Here is a 24225-nt window from a genome sequence, read left to right on the forward strand (position 1 = left end):
ACTTTAAATAAATAAAGAAATAAATTAAGGTAATTTTTTTATTTGTTACTTGCTAATTTTTTTAAATAAAAAATCATTTGTAGTTGCAAAACTGCAATTAGAAATTTAAGAAATAATCATTTTAATAACTTAAAAATTTAACATATTTTAATTCATTTATGCAAATGTCAAGAAAAGAAAGAATTTTGTTAATATCAAACATTTAAAAATAAAAAATTTAATTTAAATATTTAATATTAAAAAAAATGAAAGAAAATAAACATTCCTTTATCGTAATAATAAAAAAGCTGTTAAATTACATTTAACTCATTTTTTCGGTAATTAATAGTAGTGCAGTAATTTAAAAAAGTTAATGTCTTAAAAAAAAAAATAAAGCGAATTTTATGATGTCAAATATCGCGTTAAGCTAATGCAATAAGAATTTTTTATTTAAAACAATGCCTGCAATATGGTTGTTAATTTTGTTTCTTATATGCATGAATTTGCAGAGAAGGTATCAAAAAGTATATTATCAGAATTAGATAAATTATCTCTTTATTAACCAAAAGGACATCCAATATACACAAATGAAGTAATTTTCTCTAATGCATATCAAAACAGGCTACAATACTTTGCTAGTACTATAATTTATTCTAATACTTTGCTATTAAAAGTATTTGCATTTCTTTTGTTGTTTTATTTAAAATCACTTTTAAAAAGGGGCATAAATTCAATATCAGGATAATTAATACTTTTGGAAAATGGTAGTGTTAATGCTGACTGTGTTGTTTTAATTGGTGAGATTTATTTACAAAAAAGTGTCCAATATCACATTGAAAGTTTGATTGGTGATGATGATGATGGTAATTTTAATTCTAATATAGTTGTGTTCATGGTGGTTAGCTTAAAAGAATCAATCCCCTTTATTATTAAGGCTTTTCCAGAGTTTCAAATTGCTGGTTCTTTGATTAGTTCCCATATAGAAGAAGCATTAAAAACTTTATATAAAGCATCTTTTAATGTACAAGTTATAATAGCTGACAGTCATGCAACAATTGTTTCAGCATTCAAGATTTTATGTTTAAAATTTAATGAACAGGATAATGACATTTTTTATTTTTATGGGACACCGGGTTTACAATTCACATAGCAGTGTTCATTTACTAAAAAATTATAGGAATATTATATTAAATTCGAAACAGTTTGTATTTCCACCTTTCAATTTCATTGAGTTTGATGATGTTATTCATGTTAAAGCTCACCTGCTTTAACATGAATAGTATCATCAAAGAAGTTTATTACATAATGTTTATTAGAAAAATGAATTGTTACCTGTTGTTTTAAGAAAAGCTTTCAATTTATTTGCCCAAACGTCAAACCTATCTACTGGAAACAACATCCTGGAAACAACAAACAAAGTGTGCCTTTAGCTTTAAATATTTTCTATGAAGCCTACCTCTTTTGCAATCATCAGCTATTTTCTGAATAAAACTGCAGCTGCTGGATTTCTTAAGCTTAATAGTATTTGGTGGACTATTTCTAATTCAAAGGCAATGTTTAACACAAATAAAAGGATTGGTAATGTAGCTATTCCAGGTGATAAAAAAACACAGTTTTTTCGAGATTATGCAACATGGATTAATAAATAAAAAAAGTTACAATTTAAAAAATGTAGTAAATATACTTTGTCTGTTCAAACAACTAATGCATTAATTACAAGACTGAAGGGTACTGTAAGTCTGATGGAAGATGTATTTTCAGAAGGATATAAGTATGTTTTAACTAGCAGGTTTCAAACTGATCCATTAGGAAGGCATTTCAGTAAATATCGTCAAATGAGTGGTGGAACATTTTTCGTCAGTTCAAGTTCAAAACTCTGAAAAGATATTATGCATGAAATCCCTAACTAAAGCCAATATCAATAATTGGGACAATCTGATATGCTCAAAATCATTAAAAATGATGAAATGTTTTACTTTTAAAAAAATTTATTAAAATTATCTATATTACCTATCTTATTTAGGAGAATAAGCTGTCTCATGACTCTTGATGGTAGCTGGTTATATCACAAAAAAGGTTGCAATTAAATCTAACTGTGCTGTCTGACAATGTTTCAATCAAGTCTCAACAGAATATCTTGAAATTCTGTCATGTGGTGGTTTAACAAAACCTTCAAAAGCATTAGCTAATTATGTTTGTAATGGGTTTATAATTTTGTAAAGAAATTGTTATCAAAGTATTGCCATAATATAAAAAGTGCATCCTTGTGGTTAAAACATATCAAGCAAATGATACCAGTTTTATGTATATAGAACATGAAGAATGGGGGAAGGAAATTGGTAAACACAATTGTTACCAATATATATTTCAACAATGAGCAACAGATTAAAAATGGGAACATGAAGTTTAAAGCCTTTAAAAAAAGCCTTTAAAGTTTAACAAACCATAAAAGACAGGCTGTTTTATAAAGTAAGCCATTATTGTTTAAATTTAGCACAAAAAAAATTCAAAAGTCTTTTTAGGAACCATACCCTTTTAAATGTAGGAACTAGAGAATCTTCTCAAACATCATAAAATCATGCTTATGTACTTAAAGTTTCAGAAAAGAAATTGCAAACTGAAATTGTGCTTTACAACTTTTATTTGCTAAAACTGATTGAAATCCTAACGAATGAATTCGAGATATTGTTTGGTCCAGTAACTTACAAGTACAGAATATAAAATGTGCAAAAGAAATTTAAATCAATTAAATGAATAGTTATTGTAACTTATGCAAGTTTTACAATTCAACAATTGTTTTAGATTAAGTATTTAATTTCTATTATTAAATTTTTTTTATAAAATTTAAAATTAATTATCCTATTGAAGACTCCACCTTTAATGTTGATGAATTTAATAATATGTTGCTCAACTATGTGAACCTTCAAAAGAATTGTAGCCCTTTGATTTCTGTAGCTTGTAGAAAACTGCTCTATATCTTTGACATAAGAATTTATCACCAACGAATAGTTTTCCAATCAGCTTGTTGTTCTCAGTCAGTTTGATATTTAAAACAGGTGTCACAGTTTTCCATCCTTCATTTGTCAGAAATTATGCAACTTAAATCATATTGCAATTACTTAAAAATCATAACAAATTTTTATTTAAACTCATAAGAAAGTTATTAAAAAGATATTCATAAGCATTAAAACCATACCTAGAATGTTGTTTTAATTAAAGTTTGTTCAACTTATCTAAAAAAATAAAAAGTTTCTTAACCTCAGTCTTTTCAGACAACAAGTTGCTTTGAATCATAACCTTCCCTAGCTTAAATGTTCTCTGATCCATTTACACTCAAACCTTTGATAGAACTTTAGGATTTGAACTTGTAATTGTCGTCAAAATTATTTGTCTTTCTATTTTCCTACATGGATGTAGAATTCCTTGTCCAACTTGGACATTAAACAATCTTGACAAATAAGTCTTTTTGCAGGTTTATTTGAAACATCTTTATAAACATGTTTTTTTGAAACACATTCAAACATAAGGCTAATATTTTTTCCATGTTTGAAAATGGGTGCAAATTTTCACATATAAAACATTATCATTTTCTTCCTCTGGTAACTCTAGTATTCAGGTCTAAATTTTAAGTGTATTTCTAAATTTTATAGTGTATTCTCTTTTAAACAAGGTGCAAAAATGCATTGTAAACATATTTGGACCAGCTCTTGCAGTGAAGATTTAAAAAAAAAAAATGTAAAGTAACCATATTTACCATAATAACATAACTAAATTTTAACTGAAGTACATTATATATAAGTATACATTTTACCTTTGTAACATGGTCCCATAGCTTATTCTCATTTGAAACATGCACCCCACTATGAAAACAAGGTGTCACTTAAATAACAATGAAATCAAGTCATCACATAATGAAAACAAGATTTCAATTAAATGACACAGACAATGAGGTGTCACTTAAATAGTTAATACATCTAGGATAATTACAAACTTTTATATTTATATCCAAGGCCTTTAAATTATTGACTTTTAAATAATTTTACAAAGTCATTTGTAAAATGATAATTTTAAAATTTATAATTTAAAAATTTTAAATTTGAAAATTTTTTAGTTAGTGAAAGCACATTTTAAAATTTAACAATTTTGAAATGTGTTTTGTTAGTTCTTTGTTTATCATCTTAAAATGCACTTTTTTTGCACTCTTAGATGCCTAATGAATAAGAGGGGAAGAAGGCCACTTATTAATGTCTTATTAGGAACCGTCTTTTACTTTTTTTCAAATAATTTAAGATGGTTTAGCAATTTTTTTTTTTTAAAAGATTTTTTTTTTCATTACATAGACATTTTAATACACAACTCTCCCCATCACAGTTGACTCATGTGTGAACCAGTTTAAGTTTTTATTTATTTTTATTTTAAGAAGAGAGAAGTGTTTTAAAGAAGTGATTTTAAAAGGAAAGGAGAAGTGTTATTCATTTGAAAGGAAAGGAGAGTTAAAATGAAGTGAATTTATTTTAAGAAAGGAGAAGTGTTTTAAATGAATTCATTTTAAAAAACCTCTATAAAAACATATAAAGTTTTAGCATTTAAATAAAAATTACTTAGCTGAACAAAATTTTTTTCTTGTGTACTGACCCTCCCATTTTTTGAGATGGTGTTCTGACCCTCCCATTTATTAAGATGGTGTTCTGACCCTCCCATTTTTTAAGATGGTGTTCTGACCCTCCCATTTTTTAAGATGGTGTTCTGACCCTCCCATTTTTTAAGATGGTGTTCTGACCCTCCCATTTATTAAGATGGTGTTCTGACCCTCCCATTTATTAAGATGGTGTTCTGACCCTCCCATTTATTAAGATGGTGTTCTGACCCTCCCATTTATTGAGGCTCTAGAAATATTTCAATGTTGTTTATTAGCCATCATAATAAGTTACTATAATTATAAGTTTATTTTCATCTTAAAATTGTTTCATTTGTACCTTGTTATGAATATAATATTTATTGTTATCTTAAAAATGTTGTAAACCTTGTTTGTTTGTTCTATATACATTGGTTTATTTATTTTTTAAATTATAGTACTTTCTCAAGTCAAGCCCTGCCTTATTGTGACAAGCTCTAAACAGAAAGAATCTTTTATAGATTTTTTAAAAAACAGTAATAAAATTTTTTTCCTTGAATTTTTTAACTTAATGGTAATACAAAAATATTAAGCAATAAAGTTTTTATCTTATTAGAACAAGATCATTCAAATGAAGAAAAGTTTAAATTAGAAATTTTACCAAGCCATTTTTTTGGTAAGGTTTGCTATGCATCTTTGCTATAAGTTTAATGAATTTTCTATAAATTAAATTAAATTGAATAAATAGGCATGCCAATAGTTATGTTAAAGTTTAAAAAATATATTTGTGTTAATGCTAATTTTAATAACATGTTTTACACCAGTTGAGCATGTTTTACACCAATTTAATATAATTTAATATATATTACCACTATTTTGATTTGTAGATTTATGCTTAGGTTAGGTCCTTGTTATTTTTTTTAAGTTTTATTTTCCAACTGGTTTGCAAAAATTGTAAAATTTTTTCTTTACAGCATTTGAATCGTGCAAAAGACGAATCCTTGCTATAAATGGTCTATCCGGATTATCATGCAGTTCTGATGATGATCAAAGAATAATATATTTTTCTTCAATTCTTAGTTTTGATAACACAAGTATGGTAGGAATAATTTTAACTCAAATTTTAAAATTTCAATCAAGATCATTCATAGTTTCTATATGCACTAAGTTTATTTATGTTGATCATTTCATGTATTTAAATTATGCAACAAACATAAATCGACTGTTATCATAAAAGGTAGTGGAATATTTCCTTTTATGTAATACTAACTTTTATGATTTACAATTATAATAACAAATTTAAAATGTTGATTAATGTTGCTTCTGCAATTGGATACCTGTCTATTAGTTTTAAATATATTTAGTCGGTTTAGTTTATTATATTTTACCCAATTTAATTTGGGACACTATCTCTATTTTTATTGATTTTTACATGTCATTATCTGCATTAATTAGATAGGTTTAAATTGAAGTTTTAGACTTCCAAATGCAACAATTTAAAAATTATAGGTTTATAAATGCTACACAGTAGCTTCCCTTAATTTATGAATTGATAAAGATAGACAACTTTAAAGCCTAATAACTTTTTTCTAATTTTCAACAAGTTTCTCATTTTTTATAAAAATTTCCTGGAAAGTTCTGTCTTTAAAATAGTGGTTTTTTAACTTGCATAATATCAGAAAAATTTTAACCTCTTCAACTTTGTAAAAAATTTTTAAAATACTAAAAAAGTATTATAAATGAAGTTAACTGTAGTAATTTTTGATTTATCAAAAAATCATTACAAGTTAATTTTTTGATTTGCTACTATTGTCTGCAATATATAGGTAAAATATAAGCAACTTGCTACAGTTTAGAACTCAAATTTATTTAAAAATATATGCCTCAAAAGTTTTAGGTCATTTTGAGATCATAAATTTTTTAACCCTTTATACTGATTTATGATTAACAGCAAGTAAGACCCTTAGGCCCAAATAATTAAAAAAGGCAAACATTTTTAACTTGATATGTTCACATCAAAAATGGCATCATTTTTAAATGACCCTGTTTTTCAATTATCAAAAACTGGATAAATTATTGGAAATTGGTATCCCTCCATCCTGTCTACTGGTTTATGTGGGGGTGGGGTGGGGTGGTGGTTGTTTGCCCCCTTCCTGATTAATGGGTACAAATAAACTGTTTAGAACTCAGGATGTGATACCTTGAATTTGTAATTCGAAATTTATTGATTCATTGTTTATATAAATTCTATTTTTTTATTAGGGATTAAATTGATAAAAATCAAGTTTATACATTGGGCAGTTAATTGAGCCATTATTGGCAACATGAAGTAGAAAAAGACCAAGTTTATAGTTCATAAATCAATTTATTTTTACAGATCAAAGTTATGTAAGAAATCAAAGTTATGTAACAGACCAAATTTATAGTTTATAAATCAATTTATTATTACAGATCAAAGTTATGTAAGAGATCAAAGTTATGTAACAGATCAAAGTTATGTAAGAGGAGTAGGTTTAATAACAATTCAATTCTATTTTTTAAATTTAAGAAAATCATGAATACTATTAACAACTAACTTAAGTTAGATACATAAGTATACATACTGCAGTCATAAGTATACATACTGCAGTCATAAGTGCACATGCTGCAGTCAGTCTGAAATATTAAGCTTATAATACAAATACCTGAATAAGTAAAACAAATACCTGCTAAACTTGAGATCTGGAGTAACAAATATTAGTATGCATACTATTTATTATTAAATATTAGTATGCATATTATTTATTACTGTTCAACATACCATAAGTAATGACCTTCTCTTAATCCATTCAAAGATTGTTAAAGAAAACCTGACAACTGTTACTCTAGAGCATAATCTACTTAATTCCTGAGGAAAAAAAACATGTTTTAGTTATATAAAAAAAATCATGTCTGTTGAAAAAGTCAGATTACATATCACCTGAAAACTCTGTTGTACAAATTGATACTATGTATTCTCATCTTTGATTTGTCTTATTTATTAGATTTGATTTGTCTCTTTTATTAATCATCCAGCACAAGTATGCTGCAAATAAAAAAAAAAGATTGTTAAATGAATTGTTGATTGTGTCTGAATGAGAAGAGCCACAAATTAATACTCTCAAAACTTTCTCTTTAAATTATCTTGTAGAACAGCTAAAGCAAACATTTTATGAGATTTCACAAAAAACTTGTCCATTGAACCGTTCTGGAAACAATAATTTAAAACAATCTAATATATGGGGAAGAAACTAGAGTTTAGTGAGACCTTCAAGGATTCCGTGATGACAGATCAACTGACATCCTGAAGAAAATTATAAAAAATTTACTAAATTTGTAAAGCAAATCGTCAACTTTTATGAGGCTGATTGTAATAGCAGGCTGTTATCAGAAGCAAAGGATTGTATCAGCATAAAGACAGTTAATGTTAGATAAAATATTCACAAGAGGCTCTTTTTATGCATTCTTTTGGAATGTTACCAGAAATAATTCAAAAGTTTAATGATATAGCTGACATTATTTGCTTTTTCATGGCCACAACATTGTGTTTACTGGAAAATCACACACAGTCTGTGTATCTATAATCCAATGGATTACGGACAGAATATGGTGTATTATGGATTCCATAATACACCATATTCTGTCCGTAATATCCATAACACATCATATTCAGTAAATTCATTAAACATAAAATCAATAATAGACCATATTTAGTCTGTGTATCCATAATCCATAATACACCATATCCAAACCTTATAAAAGCATCGAGAAATAAAATCAAATAATCTGATGGCCTTGGCTGTTTATTCATTAAAAAATAAAGCATGTATGTTTCATGAGTGTGAGAAGTGTCCTAAAAAAAGAATAATAAAAAAAAAAATCTGGCAAGAGATTCAGTAAAAGAAATAAATATAAACAATTGTTGAAAACTAATAGGTACTTCTTAATAATTGAGTTAAAAGTCCTTATGAGTTTCTAGGAAAGTTAACAAACTACTTAAAAATTCTTGCACACTTTAATTTTTATTTAATTAAAAAATCTTGCACACTTCGATTTTCATTTAATTAAAAATTCTTGCACACTTTGATTTTCATTTAATTAAAAATTCTTGCACACTTTGATTTTCATTTAATTGAAAATTCTTGCACACTTTGATTTTTATTTAATTAAAAAAATTTAATTAAAAAGTTTGATCACATCCAAAAAATTTATTGCAGAATTTTTTTTAAAATATCAAATTAATTTTTATAAAATATTTTTAAAATGTTAACTGAACATTTTATACTAGATATATTTATACAAGAGAAATTGTTCTATGAAATGCTAATATAACAATAAGTTGTTTTTTTTTTTTTGTTTTTTTTTTGTTACCCAAAACAAAGTATTTACTAAAAATGTATTTTGAAATATACGCTTATATAATTTCTATTGTAGATTGTAGAGTTATTTCTTTTCAACAGGTGGTTTTAACTCTGATCCTGCTTGTGTTAAAAATTAAGGTGTTTTTGTCTTATTACAGTCACCACCATTTTGATAGGTCGATGTTTAAAAATTCTAGCGAAATTCACTAATAGGAAAAAAAATGTGCAAACGCCAATTGATAATTTTAAATTTATTTTAAAATAATTTATTCATTGTAATGACTTCGCAAAAGGCAGAAAATGCTACAAGAATGAAAAAAACAAAGCAAATTCGAATAGAAAAATATTCTTTGTTAAATACAACAGTTTTAAATAATAATAAGATAAGAACTTTAATCTTTAAACTTAACGACGTTAAAGAAGAAAAATGATTGCACATTTTATATCTTTGTTCATTAAAATCATTTTAAAAACTGCTAATGTCAGTTATTTATTATTAATGTTTTAAACTCTTCTACGCGAATACTATTATAACTGATTACTTAATATTAAGAAGTTTTTTTATGAAACATTACTAATCATGCTAATCTTTAAAAAAATTATTAGTCTTACATAAAAAAAGATTTTTAATAAATATTTTTATATTATTTATATAATATAATATTTACATATTATTTATATAATATAATATTTACATATTATTTATATAATATAATATTTATATATTATTTTGAAAAATATATATTTTTTAATAAATTTCTTATTTTTTTAATTCTTATTACAGAATAAATATGCACAATTAGTAAGTATAAATTTTTTTTATAAATCATTCATTCATTGATTGTAATTAGCAGCAAAAACTAACAAGAAAATAAATAAAAATATTTAATGGAAAAAAAAAAGAAGTACAGTTGAAAGGAAAAATTTTCTTAGTTAAATACATCAAATATTATATATTATTCTATTACTAAAATAATGTATTAAATTTTTTATTAAATAATAATAAAAAAAGAACTTTATCATTTATAACAAATGGGTTTTCACCTCCAGTAAAATGAAACTAATCTAAATAAGTGAAGCAAAAAAATCAATAGTCACATATAATTTTCGACAAAGCATATTGTAAGCAATAAATCAAAATTTTAATGATTTTATGAAAATTGTGTATATTGTTTTTCCAAATTACATCCTAAATATTTGTCAGACCTTTTTTTCAATTAGTGATTTTTATTTAACTATGTCTGGCAAGAATTTATTTTGGTCAATTGTTTACAGCGTTTTAACCACTCATACCTCATACACACTCATACCTAAGTATTCATACCTCTCAAAGTTTTATTTAGTATATTCAAGTTTTTTGTTTTATTTGTTATTTAATATTTAGTATGAAGTCCTTGGGCATCGATAACTGCTTGCAAGCGATGAGGAATACTATCAACTAAGTTTTGTAAATAGTTTGGAGGAATATTATGCAAAGCTGCCTCCAACGCTAAAAAGAAGTTTTGTTTGTTGATACTGTGTTCATCCCTATTAACTTTGCCATCCAAATAGCGCCACAAATTTTCAATTGGATTGATATCTGACTTTGCGCAGGCCAATCCAACAATTCTATTTCATTTCTTCGAAATATATTTTGGCAACTTAACTGGTATGTTTTGGATCATTGTCTTGTTGGAAGGCAAATTGATCCGTTAATCCTAATTTATTGATGAAGGGCTTAAGGTTGTTTTACAAAATATTTACATATCCAGCTCCTGCTAATTTTTCTTCAATTTAAACTAAGTTACCAACTCTGTTATAACTAAAATAGCCCCAAACAAGTACATTGCCACCTCCGTGTTTGATGGTTGCTTTTATAGTTTTTTTGTCTAAGGGTTTTTCCTTTTCTTTTCCATACACTTGATCTTTTTTAGGAATTCTTTAGTTCAAATTTATTTTCATCAGACCATAAAACTGATTTCCAGAAACCTTGTGTCTTTAAAAAGTACTTTTTTGCAAGGGCAAGGCGTTTTCTCAAAATAAAGGGTTTTTTTGTAACGCAGAATCCATAAAATCCTGCAGAGCGAAGTCTACGTTAGATTGTTTGTTTAGAAACGTTCACGTTTAGTTTCTCTTTAAAAGCTCTGGCAGAAATAACAAGCTCTCTCTTTACTTCTTGTACAATAAGCCAATCTTCTCAAGATGTTGTTTTTGGCGGACAGCCTGAACGTCCACTAAAAACAATGACAGCTTTATTTTGCACACTTTCAGTCTTTTATATTTTTGTATTATTGATTGTATCGTTGCCTTGTTTTTATTATATTTTTCATCAATTTTTCTATATCTGAAGCCTTTTTAATGATCATCAACAATCATTTGCTGTACGTCAACACTAACTAAAATTTTACATCTGTAGTGTAGACAAACAAAATTAAATAACTTACCAGCAAAAACAATCAAAAAAAAAACTTACAGCTAGTAAACAACCAGGGCTATGGCCGGTGCCAGGTTTGATAACACATAGCCGCAACCGGGGATGAGTTTATGATCAGTGCTGGATTAATATTGATAGATCCTATAAAAATGTTATTTTTAATTGAAATTTATGATATGAGTTATAATTAAGAACAATACTTTTAGGATCTATCAATATAAATGCAACCCTGGTCATAAACCCGGCCGGGGCTGCATTAAAATTGATAGATCCTATAAAATATTGTTTTTAAATAAAATTCATATCATAAATTTTAATTAAAGATAACATTTTTATAGGATCTATCAATATTAATGCAGCCCTGATCATAAACCTGGCCCTGGTCATGGCTATGTGTTATCAAACCTAGCCCCGGCCCTGGCCCCGGTCGCTTACTACTTACAGCACTAAATAATTCAATAGGTATGAATACTTATGTTGTATTTAAAATTGCACTTTTTATGTTATATACTAAATATAACCAAACATAATAACTTAACATCTTAATTATCACCACAGAATTATTCTTAATTATCATGTTTACACATATTATTTTTTCATAGTAATAAAAAACAAAACCATCAAAGCATGAAAACAAAGTTTAGTAAAATGCTTGGGGTATGAACAATTTTGTCGCATACTGTATATATACATATATTTATACACACAGCATAATAAAAATGCTATATATATATATATATATATATATATATATATATATATATATATATATATATATATATATATATATATATATATATATATATATATATATACAGCATGGTAAAAACGCTGTATATATATATATATTTTAAACATCTTCGCTTCCAACAAGGCTGCAAGCAACCAAAGTTGGAAATTACTGGAAGAGAAAAGATGAAGATTGTAGAACAAGATAACGATTGACAGACGACTTAATGAATTGCAAATTATATGAACGCTAGCTCTTCAAAGCAGTGCCCATTATAGAATTTGTAGAAAAGAAAAAGAGAAGCAACATTACGACGATGTGATAATGGTTGGAGGTTGGCTGCAAGAGCAGGTCCAACTATGTTTACAATTCGTTTTTGCACCTTGTCTAAAAAAGAAAGGATATCATTAAAAGATCAGCCCCAGAAATGGCAACAGTATTCCATATAAGGCCAGATTTGAGATTTTTAGAGATAGAGAATAGAATCTGAAGTAAGAAGGTGTCAAGCTCGATAGGGAGATGCAACCTTAGCAGATGCTTATTTTGCAACAGATTTGATATATGGATATATATATATACAGCATGGTAAAAACGCTGTATATATATATATATAGATTATGTTAGTGTATTCTACAAATACAGTGTTGTCGAAACTCGTCTAGAATAGCCCCTTAATATATATATATATATATATATATATGTATATATATATATATATATATATATATATATATATATATATATATATATATATATATTAATATATATTTATATATATATATTAATATATATATATATATATATAAATATATATATATATAAAGATATATATATATATATATATATAAATATATAAATATATACGTATATATATATATATATATATATATATATATATATATATATATATATATATATATATATATATTAATATATATATATATATATATATTAATATATATATATATATATATATTATATATATATATATATATATATATATATATATATATATATATATATATATATATATATATATATATATATATATATATATATATATATATATAAAAATACATATATATATATAAATATATATATATATATATATAAATATATACGTATATATATATATATATATATATATATATATATATATATATATATATATATATATCTATATATATATATATATCAGTTATATAGTATATTGAAAAAACATATAAAAAAAGTTTCACTATTCAATATAGGTTTCTGCTACTGGTTCTCTTCTCAAATATCTAGATCAATCAAGAATTGGAATAGAATTAGAAGTTGGAGTTCAAACACCCATCTTATTTCTTAAAACTGTTACTATGTATGTAAAATTTATCTTTAATTTTAATTAAACTGGTGAGATTTTTTAATTGTGAAGCCAACTGACCAAAAGCTGATATAAATTGTTTTTTTTTGTGTTAATCTTACTTTTATTGTAAAATTACTTTTGTCATTGATTTGTTTTGTCAAAGTTTATGTTTTTTACACGATTGTTCCATATACCACCTCAAACTCAAGTTATGCTAAAGACGTTTACACTTACAGACGTTTGTATGTAACGCCATACAAATGGAATTTTTACATTTGCTCAATTTTAAATGACATATTATTACACATATATATTAACATATCTGTGTGTAAATTTTCTATACTTCCTTAAAAACGTGCTGAGATAAAACTTAAAAACGTGCTGAGATAAAGCTATGATAGTTAAAGCTATGAGAGTCTCTCTCTTGCTATTACCTTAGCTTTAATAGCTGACAAAAGTTCCGTGTTAACCACGCACAAGTGGGCACTACTGCTACTATTAAGTTCGGCACTAATATAAAATGATAATAATAATAATAATATTAATAATAACTATAATAACTATATAAAAAGCCTAATATACTTTAATATATGAAGCATGCAAGGCGAACCTCAGTTATTTCAGGTTTTTAAATTATAAAATTATAAATATGCAAAATTATAAATATGCAAATTATAAGTTAATTTGCATATTTATAATTTAAACTAAGTTAAATAGAAACTAAGTTCATTGCATAAGTCTTTAAACTTATTTTTTCAAATAAAAGAAACAGCGACACAGCTTGTTTTCATCCTTCATTATATATAATCATCCTTTTAGGTTCATATTACAGACTTTATATTATATTTTATATATTTTTATCTTCTTTCACATAGTTATCATCCTCAACTCTCATAGCTTTATCAAAGGCTTTTCTTCATGTTATTTTAATACACTTATTAATTTCCTAATAATCTTTATTGTTATTATTATTTTTTACTAAGTTTAATATTAAAACAATTTTTGAGTTAAAGTGTAAAATATTTTGTTTTACATTATTAAAAGTTTTAATAAGATTTTTTTTTAGATCCAATTTGATACTAATTGAAGATCATGTATTTTCTGCCTTGCAGATTTTTCATAAAGAATTGCACCCATCGGTCTATAAATCTGGCTCTTGTGCAAAGGAGGGTCTTTCATTATTTGGTGAGTAAAGTCATCTCTCCATCATTTATGGAAAACAAAAACCTGTTTTCACCAATTTTAATCAGTATTTTATGTTTGTTTTACCAAAAAAAAAAAAAAAAAAAAAAATTGATAATTTTTAAATAGTATAAAAACTTGTTCTTATAGGGATTATGAACAGGACAAAGTCCCAACAAGGATCTGCATTACTTCGAGATTGGTTTCTTCAACCTAGTAAAGACATTTCACTTATCCAGAATAGGTTAAAAGCTGTGGCTTTTTTTTTTAATTCAAGAAATGTTGAAATTGTAGTTGCACTTCAAGATGCATTGAAAAATACAAAGAATATTTTGGTGAGTTTTTACAGCTAGCAAAAAAAACTTAGTCAAGATTCCAGAAGTTATTGTTTTAAACACCTTATATAGAGTTCATAATTCATTGTTTCATTTTTAGGAAGAATGCATAATGTTCCTGCGTCAGAAGTAAAAAAAGAAAAAAACCATCATTACTTGGAAAAGTATCTGTTAGAACAGCTCAAGTTAGGCTTTAAAAAGATCTAGACTTACCATGTTGAATGTCAGCACAAAAAATATTGCTTATGACTGCTTAGGTTATGAAAAGAAATGCATTCGGTCATAGGCATAAGCATTGGACACCAGAACAATGGTCTATTGTCATGTGATCGGGTTAAAGCAATTTTTCATTGATAGGTAAAACCCAAGTGTGAGTGCCTCACCCCCATGTTTCTGACTGGTTCAATCTTAAATACACTTGAAGAAATGTCAAACATAGCGCACATATAATGGATTAGAGTAGAGGAGCACAATTGAACACAATACTTTCTTCCTAAAAATGAATCGATGAATTCTAAACACTATATAAGGTTTTTAAAAAAAACTTCTGAACCTTTTTAAAATTTAATAATCAACATACTTTACATAAAATGACATATGTTGCCATTCATGGAAACAATAGAATGGTTCTTGAGCAAAGGAATTAATGTTTTGCAGTGGCTCAGCAACAGCCCAGACCTCAATCCAATAGCAAATAGTTGGAAGGAAATAAAATCACAGATTTGTTAAGCGTGCTGCACTTCAATTCCAGAATTGACAAAAATAAAAAGTTTGTATTCAGGATATGTCACTGCAATACTTTCAGAAGCTCTCTGACAACATGCAAAGCGTATTGAACTGGTACTTAAAAGATGGCAAATGACTATTAGATAAATCACAAAAATAAGAGTTTCTGTGATTTTTTTTAAGAATTGCTTTTTATTTAGGCTAATATTAAAAAATTTTTACAATCAAAGTAAATAATAAAGTAATTTTTTTTCATTTTTTAGCGAATATTATCAAAAATGAAAACAACTTCTATTTCACTGAATGATTGGCAAACACTGTACAAAGTATTTTAGATTTATTGCATTTATTATCTGAATTTTTATTGTTGTTGTATATAAAAATTCATTCTTAATTTTTATGTGCATTTAGATTTACATTCATCAATTATCAATTCATAAATGTATATTAAAATGTACATTAAAATCAGTAATGAATAATAAAAAAAAACTACATAAGTAAATTTAATTAAAATAATAAAACAAGTAAATAAAATAATAAAACATTAAATAAATTAAAAAAAAACTTAACTGATAATTAAACTTTTTCGAATGTAAAAAATAAAGTTTGGTCTTTACATTTTCTATTTTTTAGAGAGTTTTAATTTTTTTTTTTTTTTGTACACTTAAAAAGTAGCTATACTATATTTTTTGTATAGACATAGCCAGTACATGGCTATGTCTATAGCTGTACCCTAAAACTGTGCATAGGTATATATTTACCAGTTTATCAATCCTGTAGCAGCTGAATTAATTGTTTATACTTAAAAAGTTATGTTTGATATGCAATTATAATAAATAAATTAATGTCAATTGAGTTTTTTTAGACTTTGTTCAATGCAGTATGTATAGCAGATATCTGTAAACAACTTCCACAAGACATTGGTGTTGTCAATAAAATTTGCGAGACATTCACTGACAAGCTTCTTCATATTGCTAATCTAATGAAGCAAATTGTAATTAATAGTTTTGGTTGCTGTTTAATATTTTATTATTTTCTACAGATCAGTATCTTTTAAATAGCTTTCAATACTTAAGATTAGAGAAAAAATAAAAATAAAAAAAGACATAACTTTTCTTTTTTTTTTTTCCTATTTTTGTATCTCTTTCTGTCTATTTTTTTCTATCTTAACAAATTTTCTTTTATTAATGTTTTCTTAACAGATTGATTTTGAGGAATCTCTGCACATCAACCATTTTGTAGTTAAAGAAGGTGTTGATTCTCAGTTAGATGAAAGTATGTTACACAACATAACATAATAACACAAGCAGCTATTTGACAATAGCTGTTATATTTATTATATTTTTTACATTATTATTTGTTTCAAGTTTTACTGAAATTTAAAATTTTGTAGTATTTATATATTTCACATGAACTTTAAAGTTATATTCAAGTTACATGTAGTTGTGTCATTAGCAAATAAAACCATTCAAAGCTAAAGTATTTTGATTAAGGTATAATATAAGTATAAGATACAGATAAAGTAAAGTTGAGAAACAATGCAGAACAAAAACCTTATGATACCCCAGAATTTACTAAAAATAAAGAAGAGATTTTTTAAAGGCAAACTTTGATATTGTAATTTAAAAAAATCATTTGATAGTTTTAAAAACTTTCTCAGATTCACCATGTAAAGTTTATGATGAAGACCAGCATACCAGATCTTATTTAAAATCTTTGATATTTCAAAAGCAATACCCACACAATTTCAATCTGATGCAACACAGAGCCTTTTGTTTATTTTCTTTAAGCGATTGAAAAAGACAAATATTTTTTGCTGTCACTGGAACAAGATGCTTGTTGTTACTGGGGGCAACCCAGTAATTGGTACTGAAGGAAAGTCATTCATTGGTGCTAGGGCAAGCCATTCATGGTACTAGAGCAAGCCATTAATTGGTACTGGAGGCAAGCCATCTTTTATTTAATTTTAATCTGACACAAATTGTAATCACCCATCAAATTGTAAGCTTTAGAGCTCATTCAAGATTAACTTAAAAAAAAAGTTATTGTGTAAAAATGCGTTTTGATTTTCAAAATAGAAAAACATAAATATTAATTTTTTTTGGTAAAAATCCAAACATTACAACATTAGAGTTTAATGGTTAAAAACTTTTTTTTTTTTTTTTTCATTGTGTACGCTGGTAAATAATTTACTTTGTCTTAATTTACATATTGTGTTGGGTTGCTATGAGCAGGTGCAGATCTTTTAGCCTTGAGTAATATTAAATCTGTAAAGATAGTCCTTTATTGTCATACCATCATACAACAATTAAATTAGAATAGGTGTTAGTATGATAATCATTTGCTACTTTAGCCATATTTATATCTATCTTTTTTATGTAATGGACACTTGTTCAAACAAAGAAGTGTCCTTTATTATTTTTTTAAATAAGTGACAAGTTATACTATTTCATATCTTAACTGACTTATAAAAGTAAGTAATTCAGAGCTGCATTACTAAGTCTATCGCCATTTTTTAAAAATACAATTTGAGTGTTGATATTAACCATGATAACATAACCTAAAAATATCAAAATTAACTACGATTATATAAGTTCCCAGGTCAGGTCATCATCCTGATCACCCTGCTACTGGTTTTATGTATACCTTTACCACCTTCCCCATGCCCTGCTGCCTTGTAGAGTGTGCTTTTTAAGGCAAAGGCTAGCAGAAACAAACTCTGACTTAAAAATCTCCTGCTTCGGGGCTCTTGGTTCAGTAAAGGCTTGAGACGGTGACTCAATAAAAATACTTATCTTGGAGAGATGTTAACTACATTCACCTTAAATTCCCTTGCCTTGTGGCTCTTGGTTGAGTAAAGGCTAGAGATGGTGTCTTGATAAATATACTCATCTTGGGCAGATGTTGACTGTATCCAGCTACTGTCTTGCAGGTGGCCTCCTAGGCAAAGACTTTAGGGGTAAGTAGAATAATTCTGTTGGCCAGCCACAAACCCCTTCTTTATTTGTTAGGCTGACATAGATGTAAACCTGTGTTACATTGTTTCCTGCCAAGGATGATGAATGCTAGATCTTCTTGACTCTACTCATAGGTTTTTGGTTGTGCCTCCTTGATAGTGGCTATTCAACTCTTCCTGTTAACTCCTAATGAGGGTACAGCTTTAAAACTAAGTTTAATGGTTCTGAGGCTGGCTGGTAGTAAGGTTTCCCAAACTCTGTGGTAGCTCTCAGAGAGGCTGATTCCATACACAGCTGCATAATATCAGATTATTAACAGTGCCATGTTGCGCATGGATGGTGTCCCAGTTAATGCTTTTGGTGCGCATTGTCCAGGCCACAAAAGGAGCCATATGTTACGACTTAGGGTTAATTTAAAATCTGAGAAAATTACATAACTCATTGCTTCTGAGGCCCTACTCTATCTATGAATGAGTTAAGTTATCTTTAAACTTAAATAGACATAAAAAACCATCCCCATCACCTAATTGTTTTAATATATCTTTTACTAATATTCGTGATCTGTGAAGCAACTTTCCATCAGTTAAATCTTATCACTTGCAAATTTCACCAGACTTGCTCGCTCTTAGTGAGACTTATTTAAATTCTGCTATTCCTTTTTCTGATTTCATGTTTATTGGTACTATCCTTTGATTCATAAAGACTCTAATAGTCACACGCTTGGCTTAGGGGTATAAATACGCACCAGTTCACCTATTTGTCGTGAAATCAGATTCGAACTCTTTGACCATTCCTTTATGTGCTTCCGCTTAACACCTCTTCACTCTATCACCTTTCTTTTTGTTCTTTATTGTTCTCCTTCTTTCCAAGCTGCACTCTTTTAGATATAATTTCTGATCAAGTTGACCATGCTCTCTCTCTTTACCCCTCTGCCAATATTGTTGTTATTGATGACTTTAATGCTCATCACACTGAATGTTTTGGCTCTAACACTACTGACCCTGCTGGCACTAAAGCCTATAACTTCTGCATTTCTTAATCTCTTACTCAGGTAGTTAACTTTGTGACTCGTTTTCCTGATAACTCTAATCATTTACCTTCACTTCTTGATACATGTTTGGTCTCTGATCCTAGCCTGTGTTCAGTTTCTCCTTTTTCTCCCATAGGTGGTTCTGACGATGCAATGATATCTTTAAATCTTTCATCTTGTACTTTGTTTTTGGACTCAGACATTCAAATCACTCCAGCTTCCGCTGCTAAAGTCATATCTCGATTAAACTCTTCTACAGCTTGTGGTCCAGACAACATTCCTGTCACAGTCTTACAAAATTGTTCTTCAGAACTCTTTTCAATTTTCTCTAAACTATTTAATAAGTGCTTGACCGAGTCTTGTTTTCCTGCCTGCTGGAAAATGGCATTTGTTGTTCCAATTTTTAAAAACTCTGGTGAACATTCTGACCTCTCCAATTATTGTCCAATCAGTCTCTTTCTGTTATTAGCAAGGTCTTTGAGTCTTTGATCAACAAATTTCTCTCATCCTATCTTGAGTCAAATAGCTTGCTGTCAAATAATCAATACGGTTTTTGATCCTCTCGCTCAATGGCTGACTTGCTTACTGCTGTGACTGAAAGATTTTATTGTGCATTAGATGGAGGCGGAGAGGCTAGGGCTATTGCTCTTGACATATCTAAGGCTTTCAACAAAGTTTGGCATATTGGTCTTCTCCATAAGCTTGTTTCATATGGCGTATCTGGGAAAGTTTTCGAGATTATCAAATTATTTCTTTCTAATCGCCTTTATTAAAGTCATCCTTGAAGGCCAACACTCTTTGTTTCCAGTAACGTCTGGGGTACCTCAAGGTTCTATCTTTGGTCCTGTTTTGTTTCTTATCTGCATTAATGATCTTACCAACAACCTTACATCTAAAATAGCTCTTTTTGCTGATGACTCAATTTTATACTCCTGTCTTGACAAGAAGTCTTCTCTTTTCAATCTCTTAGAACAGGTAGCCGATCTTGAATGTGATCTTACTTCTGTAACTGATTGGGGATCACAGTGGCTTGTAAATTTTAACTCCAACTAAACTCAGTTATTTACTGCAAACAACTATCGCAGTACTGTCAACATTCCTATATTGATGAATGGCAACCCTCTCACTGAGTCCTCTTCTTTACGTCTTCTTGGATTATCATTTACTACTGACCTTTCATGGAAACCATGAAAGGTCGGTAGTAAATGTAATTCATATACAATCGATTCAGTAATAATTCATATACAATGGATTGCTAAATTTGCATCTGCTAAGGTTGCTTCTCTTTATCGTGCTTGCCATTTTCTCTCTTCTGATTCCATTCTTTACCTCTACAAATCTCTTATTTGTCCCTGTATTGAATACTGTTATCATATTTGACCTGGCTCTTCTAATGATGCTTTTTCTCTATACATGTTTCAAAAATGCATTGTAAGTGTTGTTGGGCCCGGTCTATCTACTAAATTTGAGCCTTTTTCCCATCGTCGTAAAGTTGCATCTCTTTCTCTTTTCTACAAATACTATTATGGCCGCTGCTCAAAGCCTATTCTCACTTGACTCGTCACTCATCAAATTCTCATTCTTTTATTGTATCTGTCCCTGCATGCCCAAAAAACTTTTTTTTTTCTAGCTTTTTCCCCCATACTTCAACCCTTTGGAACTCTCTTCCATCTTCATGTTTTCCTGACTCATACAACCTTCAACATTTTAAGTCTTTTGTCAACCATTTCCTTGCTCTATAACTCTATTCTTTTTTTCTAGTAACTCCCAACTTAATAATGATTGCTTGCAACCTTGTTGGGAGTGAATCAGAATAATAAAAAAAATGAATGTTATGTACATTATTATTTATATACATTAAGTAAGTTGGAATTAACTTACAACAGGCATTTTTTACATAAGCAGACAACCCGTACTCAAACACCAGTAAAAAGCAAAGAGTTGTTGTGAATCAATGGAGAATAGCTATCATCACTGAGATCTAAAGATGAATCTGCTGAAATTAGTCTCAAAAAGAGTGACTAAATCTGATGAACTTTGCAAAAGCTTCTACTGATAATAAATTACTGAATAATAAAGACCATGAATATATCTAAAAGGTAGATAAAAACAATTTGCAAAGATGTTGAAAAAAAAAAAAAAAAAAAAAAAATTAGAGGGTAATGATTGTTTTATGTTTGATAGTTAATACTAGTTTAGTTTTGATTAGAATTATTAGGGTTTGACTCAAACACAGATAATTAATTTAATAATACTTTGTATCCTAAGCAATAAACCATGCAAATGCGTCATTCCTGTTTATATCTTAAGTAAGATATTTAAGATTATAATCTAATGTAAAAGTGTAATTCATTTGCAAGTGACAGAATATAATAAATTTTATGTATAAATGTAATTCAATGATGACGAGTTACAGAATATAATATAAAATAGTGTTTATAGATACAAAAACATTAATTTTGTAAAAACAATGAATAGTTTCAGTTTTTATGTTATAGAAAAAAGAACTTTCGATGGCATTCCTTACCTAATGACACAAGTTGCCCATAAAGAGCTTAATAGATTGACTGAAAGTATCACAAAATGCAGTGTCACTTACTTGCCACAGGTTTAATTTTTTTTTTTAATAAATTATGACAATAACTTTATAAAATTATAGTTATTAAAAAATTATAGTTTTAATAACTATAATTTGTTTTTGTTTTTTCTGTTTTTTTTGTTATTAATGATAGCAGTAAGGTTCTATCTCCTACCCTACCATTTTTTATTAGGCTACCATTTTTAGATTACCATTTTTTATTTTCAGCTCATTGCTATTTTAGTGCTTAACATTTTTGATATTTACTAAAAATTCATTACAAGAACAATTATTATCTTCCATCAAAAATTAACTGTTTATTTTGGTAATTAAATTAAAAAAAGTAGTTAAAAAGCACTATTGAAATATTGGAAACTAAATATTTTTTTTAGTCAATGAATCAAATAGTTAAAAATTAAAAGATTAAAAATAATATTAGGATTATTGTTTATATAAAGATAATTTTACGTGGATACATACCCAACTAAGATTATCTGTAAATGTCAATCGTGTTTCTTTAAATGTAAATTGTGTATCTTTAAATGTGAATCGTGTATCTGTAAATGAAATTAAAGCTGATTGCTATATTTTAAAAATGTAAATAAAATTCACAAATTTATTACAATTTACCATAATAATTTTTGAAAGTACACAAGTGAAGTATCCTTGCTGGGCATAAATCATTTTAAATTAGATATATAATAATTACAAATACTATAATATAAATTTTGTTGAAAATAAATTTTCAATAAAATTTATATTATAATATTTGTAATTTTTTGTTTTATTATTTAGAAATTATATTTTAGTTTTGAATAATATTTATATTTACATAATATATAGTTATACAATAATTAAATATTTTTATATTTATTATAATTTTTTTTTTTTTACAATGTCCTTATTTATTATTTATTAGTTGTTTATTATTTGTTACTTATTAGTTCTTGTATGGAGTACTGTCATATTTGGGCTGGTTATTCTAATAAGGCCTCTCTTTTTTAAACAAAATTCAAAATTAGATTGTTGCTCTAGCTGCTAACTTTAGGCTTCTGTTCTTACATTTAAAAGTTGCATCTCTATATCTTTTCTACAAATACAACCATAGTTACTGCTCTAGTAAGCATCTCGTGTGACTTGTCATTTAACTAAGTTGTATATATTTTAATTGTAATTTTTTCTTTATGTTCAAAAAACTTTTTTCTAGTTTTTTTCCTAAAATATTGGAAATTTCCTAAAATACTGGAAAGCAAAGAAACTTACCAGTTTCTTTGCTTTCCAGATTCATGTAATTTACAGTTTTTAAAGTTTTTTTTTCAAGTCTTTAAAGTCATTTTTTAATTTTTTAAATTCATTTTTAAATGAACCGCTTTCTTACACTTTAAATCTCTTTATTACTTTTCTTTAATTCCTAACTCAACTAGTGGTTGCTTGCAGCCTTGTTGGCAAAAAGTTCTTTAAAATAAAAAATACAAACTGTGAAAAATAATGCCTGGTCCTATAAAGAACTTGTCAGGTAATGTTCAATACCAATCTTAATCTGTCCCTGTTTTTCTGTCAATATGCTCACTTAGTGAACTTTGTCTAAAAAAGTTTTTTTTTACTTACTTAGCCAAAATCTTTTTCTTCTGCAATTTTCCTCCGCATAATCTATGAGATGGTGTATGTAGTTTATGCTGTCCTAACCTATGTACTGTCCTAACCTATTTACTATGTACTGTTCTAACCTGCTTACCCAACATGTTCTAACCTTACCTAACATAATACAGTGGCTATGTACAATACACAAGCAATGGTTTTTTACTAGAATTTAATACAAGAAAAAATGATGTTTTATAAGCTAAATTTTGTGTATTCTTTCTTCTAAAATTGATTTTTTAGGACATAATACAAGAACTTAAAACATTTTTGTAGAGCTTAATTTTGGTTGCCCTAATTATTAACTAGTATAATAAG

At 27.2% G+C, this 24225-nt stretch overlaps 1 protein-coding gene across 2 annotated transcripts in view; it reads left to right on the forward strand.

The window, feature by feature from the left end:
• LOC101241202 (mutS protein homolog 5) overlaps positions 1 to 24225 on the forward strand; it is a 69652-nt gene that overhangs the window by 13539 nt on the left and 31888 nt on the right. The window contains exons 3-12 of one of the 2 annotated variants that reach the window (XM_065801192.1): positions 5053 to 5130; positions 5211 to 5270; positions 5569 to 5693; positions 13367 to 13473; positions 14528 to 14646; positions 14794 to 14978; positions 15968 to 16030; positions 16570 to 16698; positions 16907 to 16979; positions 22190 to 22299. In XM_065801192.1, the coding sequence (XP_065657264.1) occupies positions 5053 to 5130; positions 5211 to 5270; positions 5569 to 5693; positions 13367 to 13473; positions 14528 to 14646; positions 14794 to 14978; positions 15968 to 16030; positions 16570 to 16698; positions 16907 to 16979; positions 22190 to 22299 (1049 nt within the window). The remainder of the gene's footprint in view (positions 1 to 5052; positions 5131 to 5210; positions 5271 to 5568; positions 5694 to 13366; positions 13474 to 14527; positions 14647 to 14793; positions 14979 to 15967; positions 16031 to 16569; positions 16699 to 16906; positions 16980 to 22189; positions 22300 to 24225) is intronic. The other variant, XM_065801193.1, reaches the window with a different exon arrangement.

Source organism: Hydra vulgaris, chromosome 07 (assembly GCF_038396675.1).
Source record: "Hydra vulgaris chromosome 07, alternate assembly HydraT2T_AEP".
NCBI classification, from domain to species: domain Eukaryota; kingdom Metazoa; phylum Cnidaria; class Hydrozoa; order Anthoathecata; family Hydridae; genus Hydra; species Hydra vulgaris.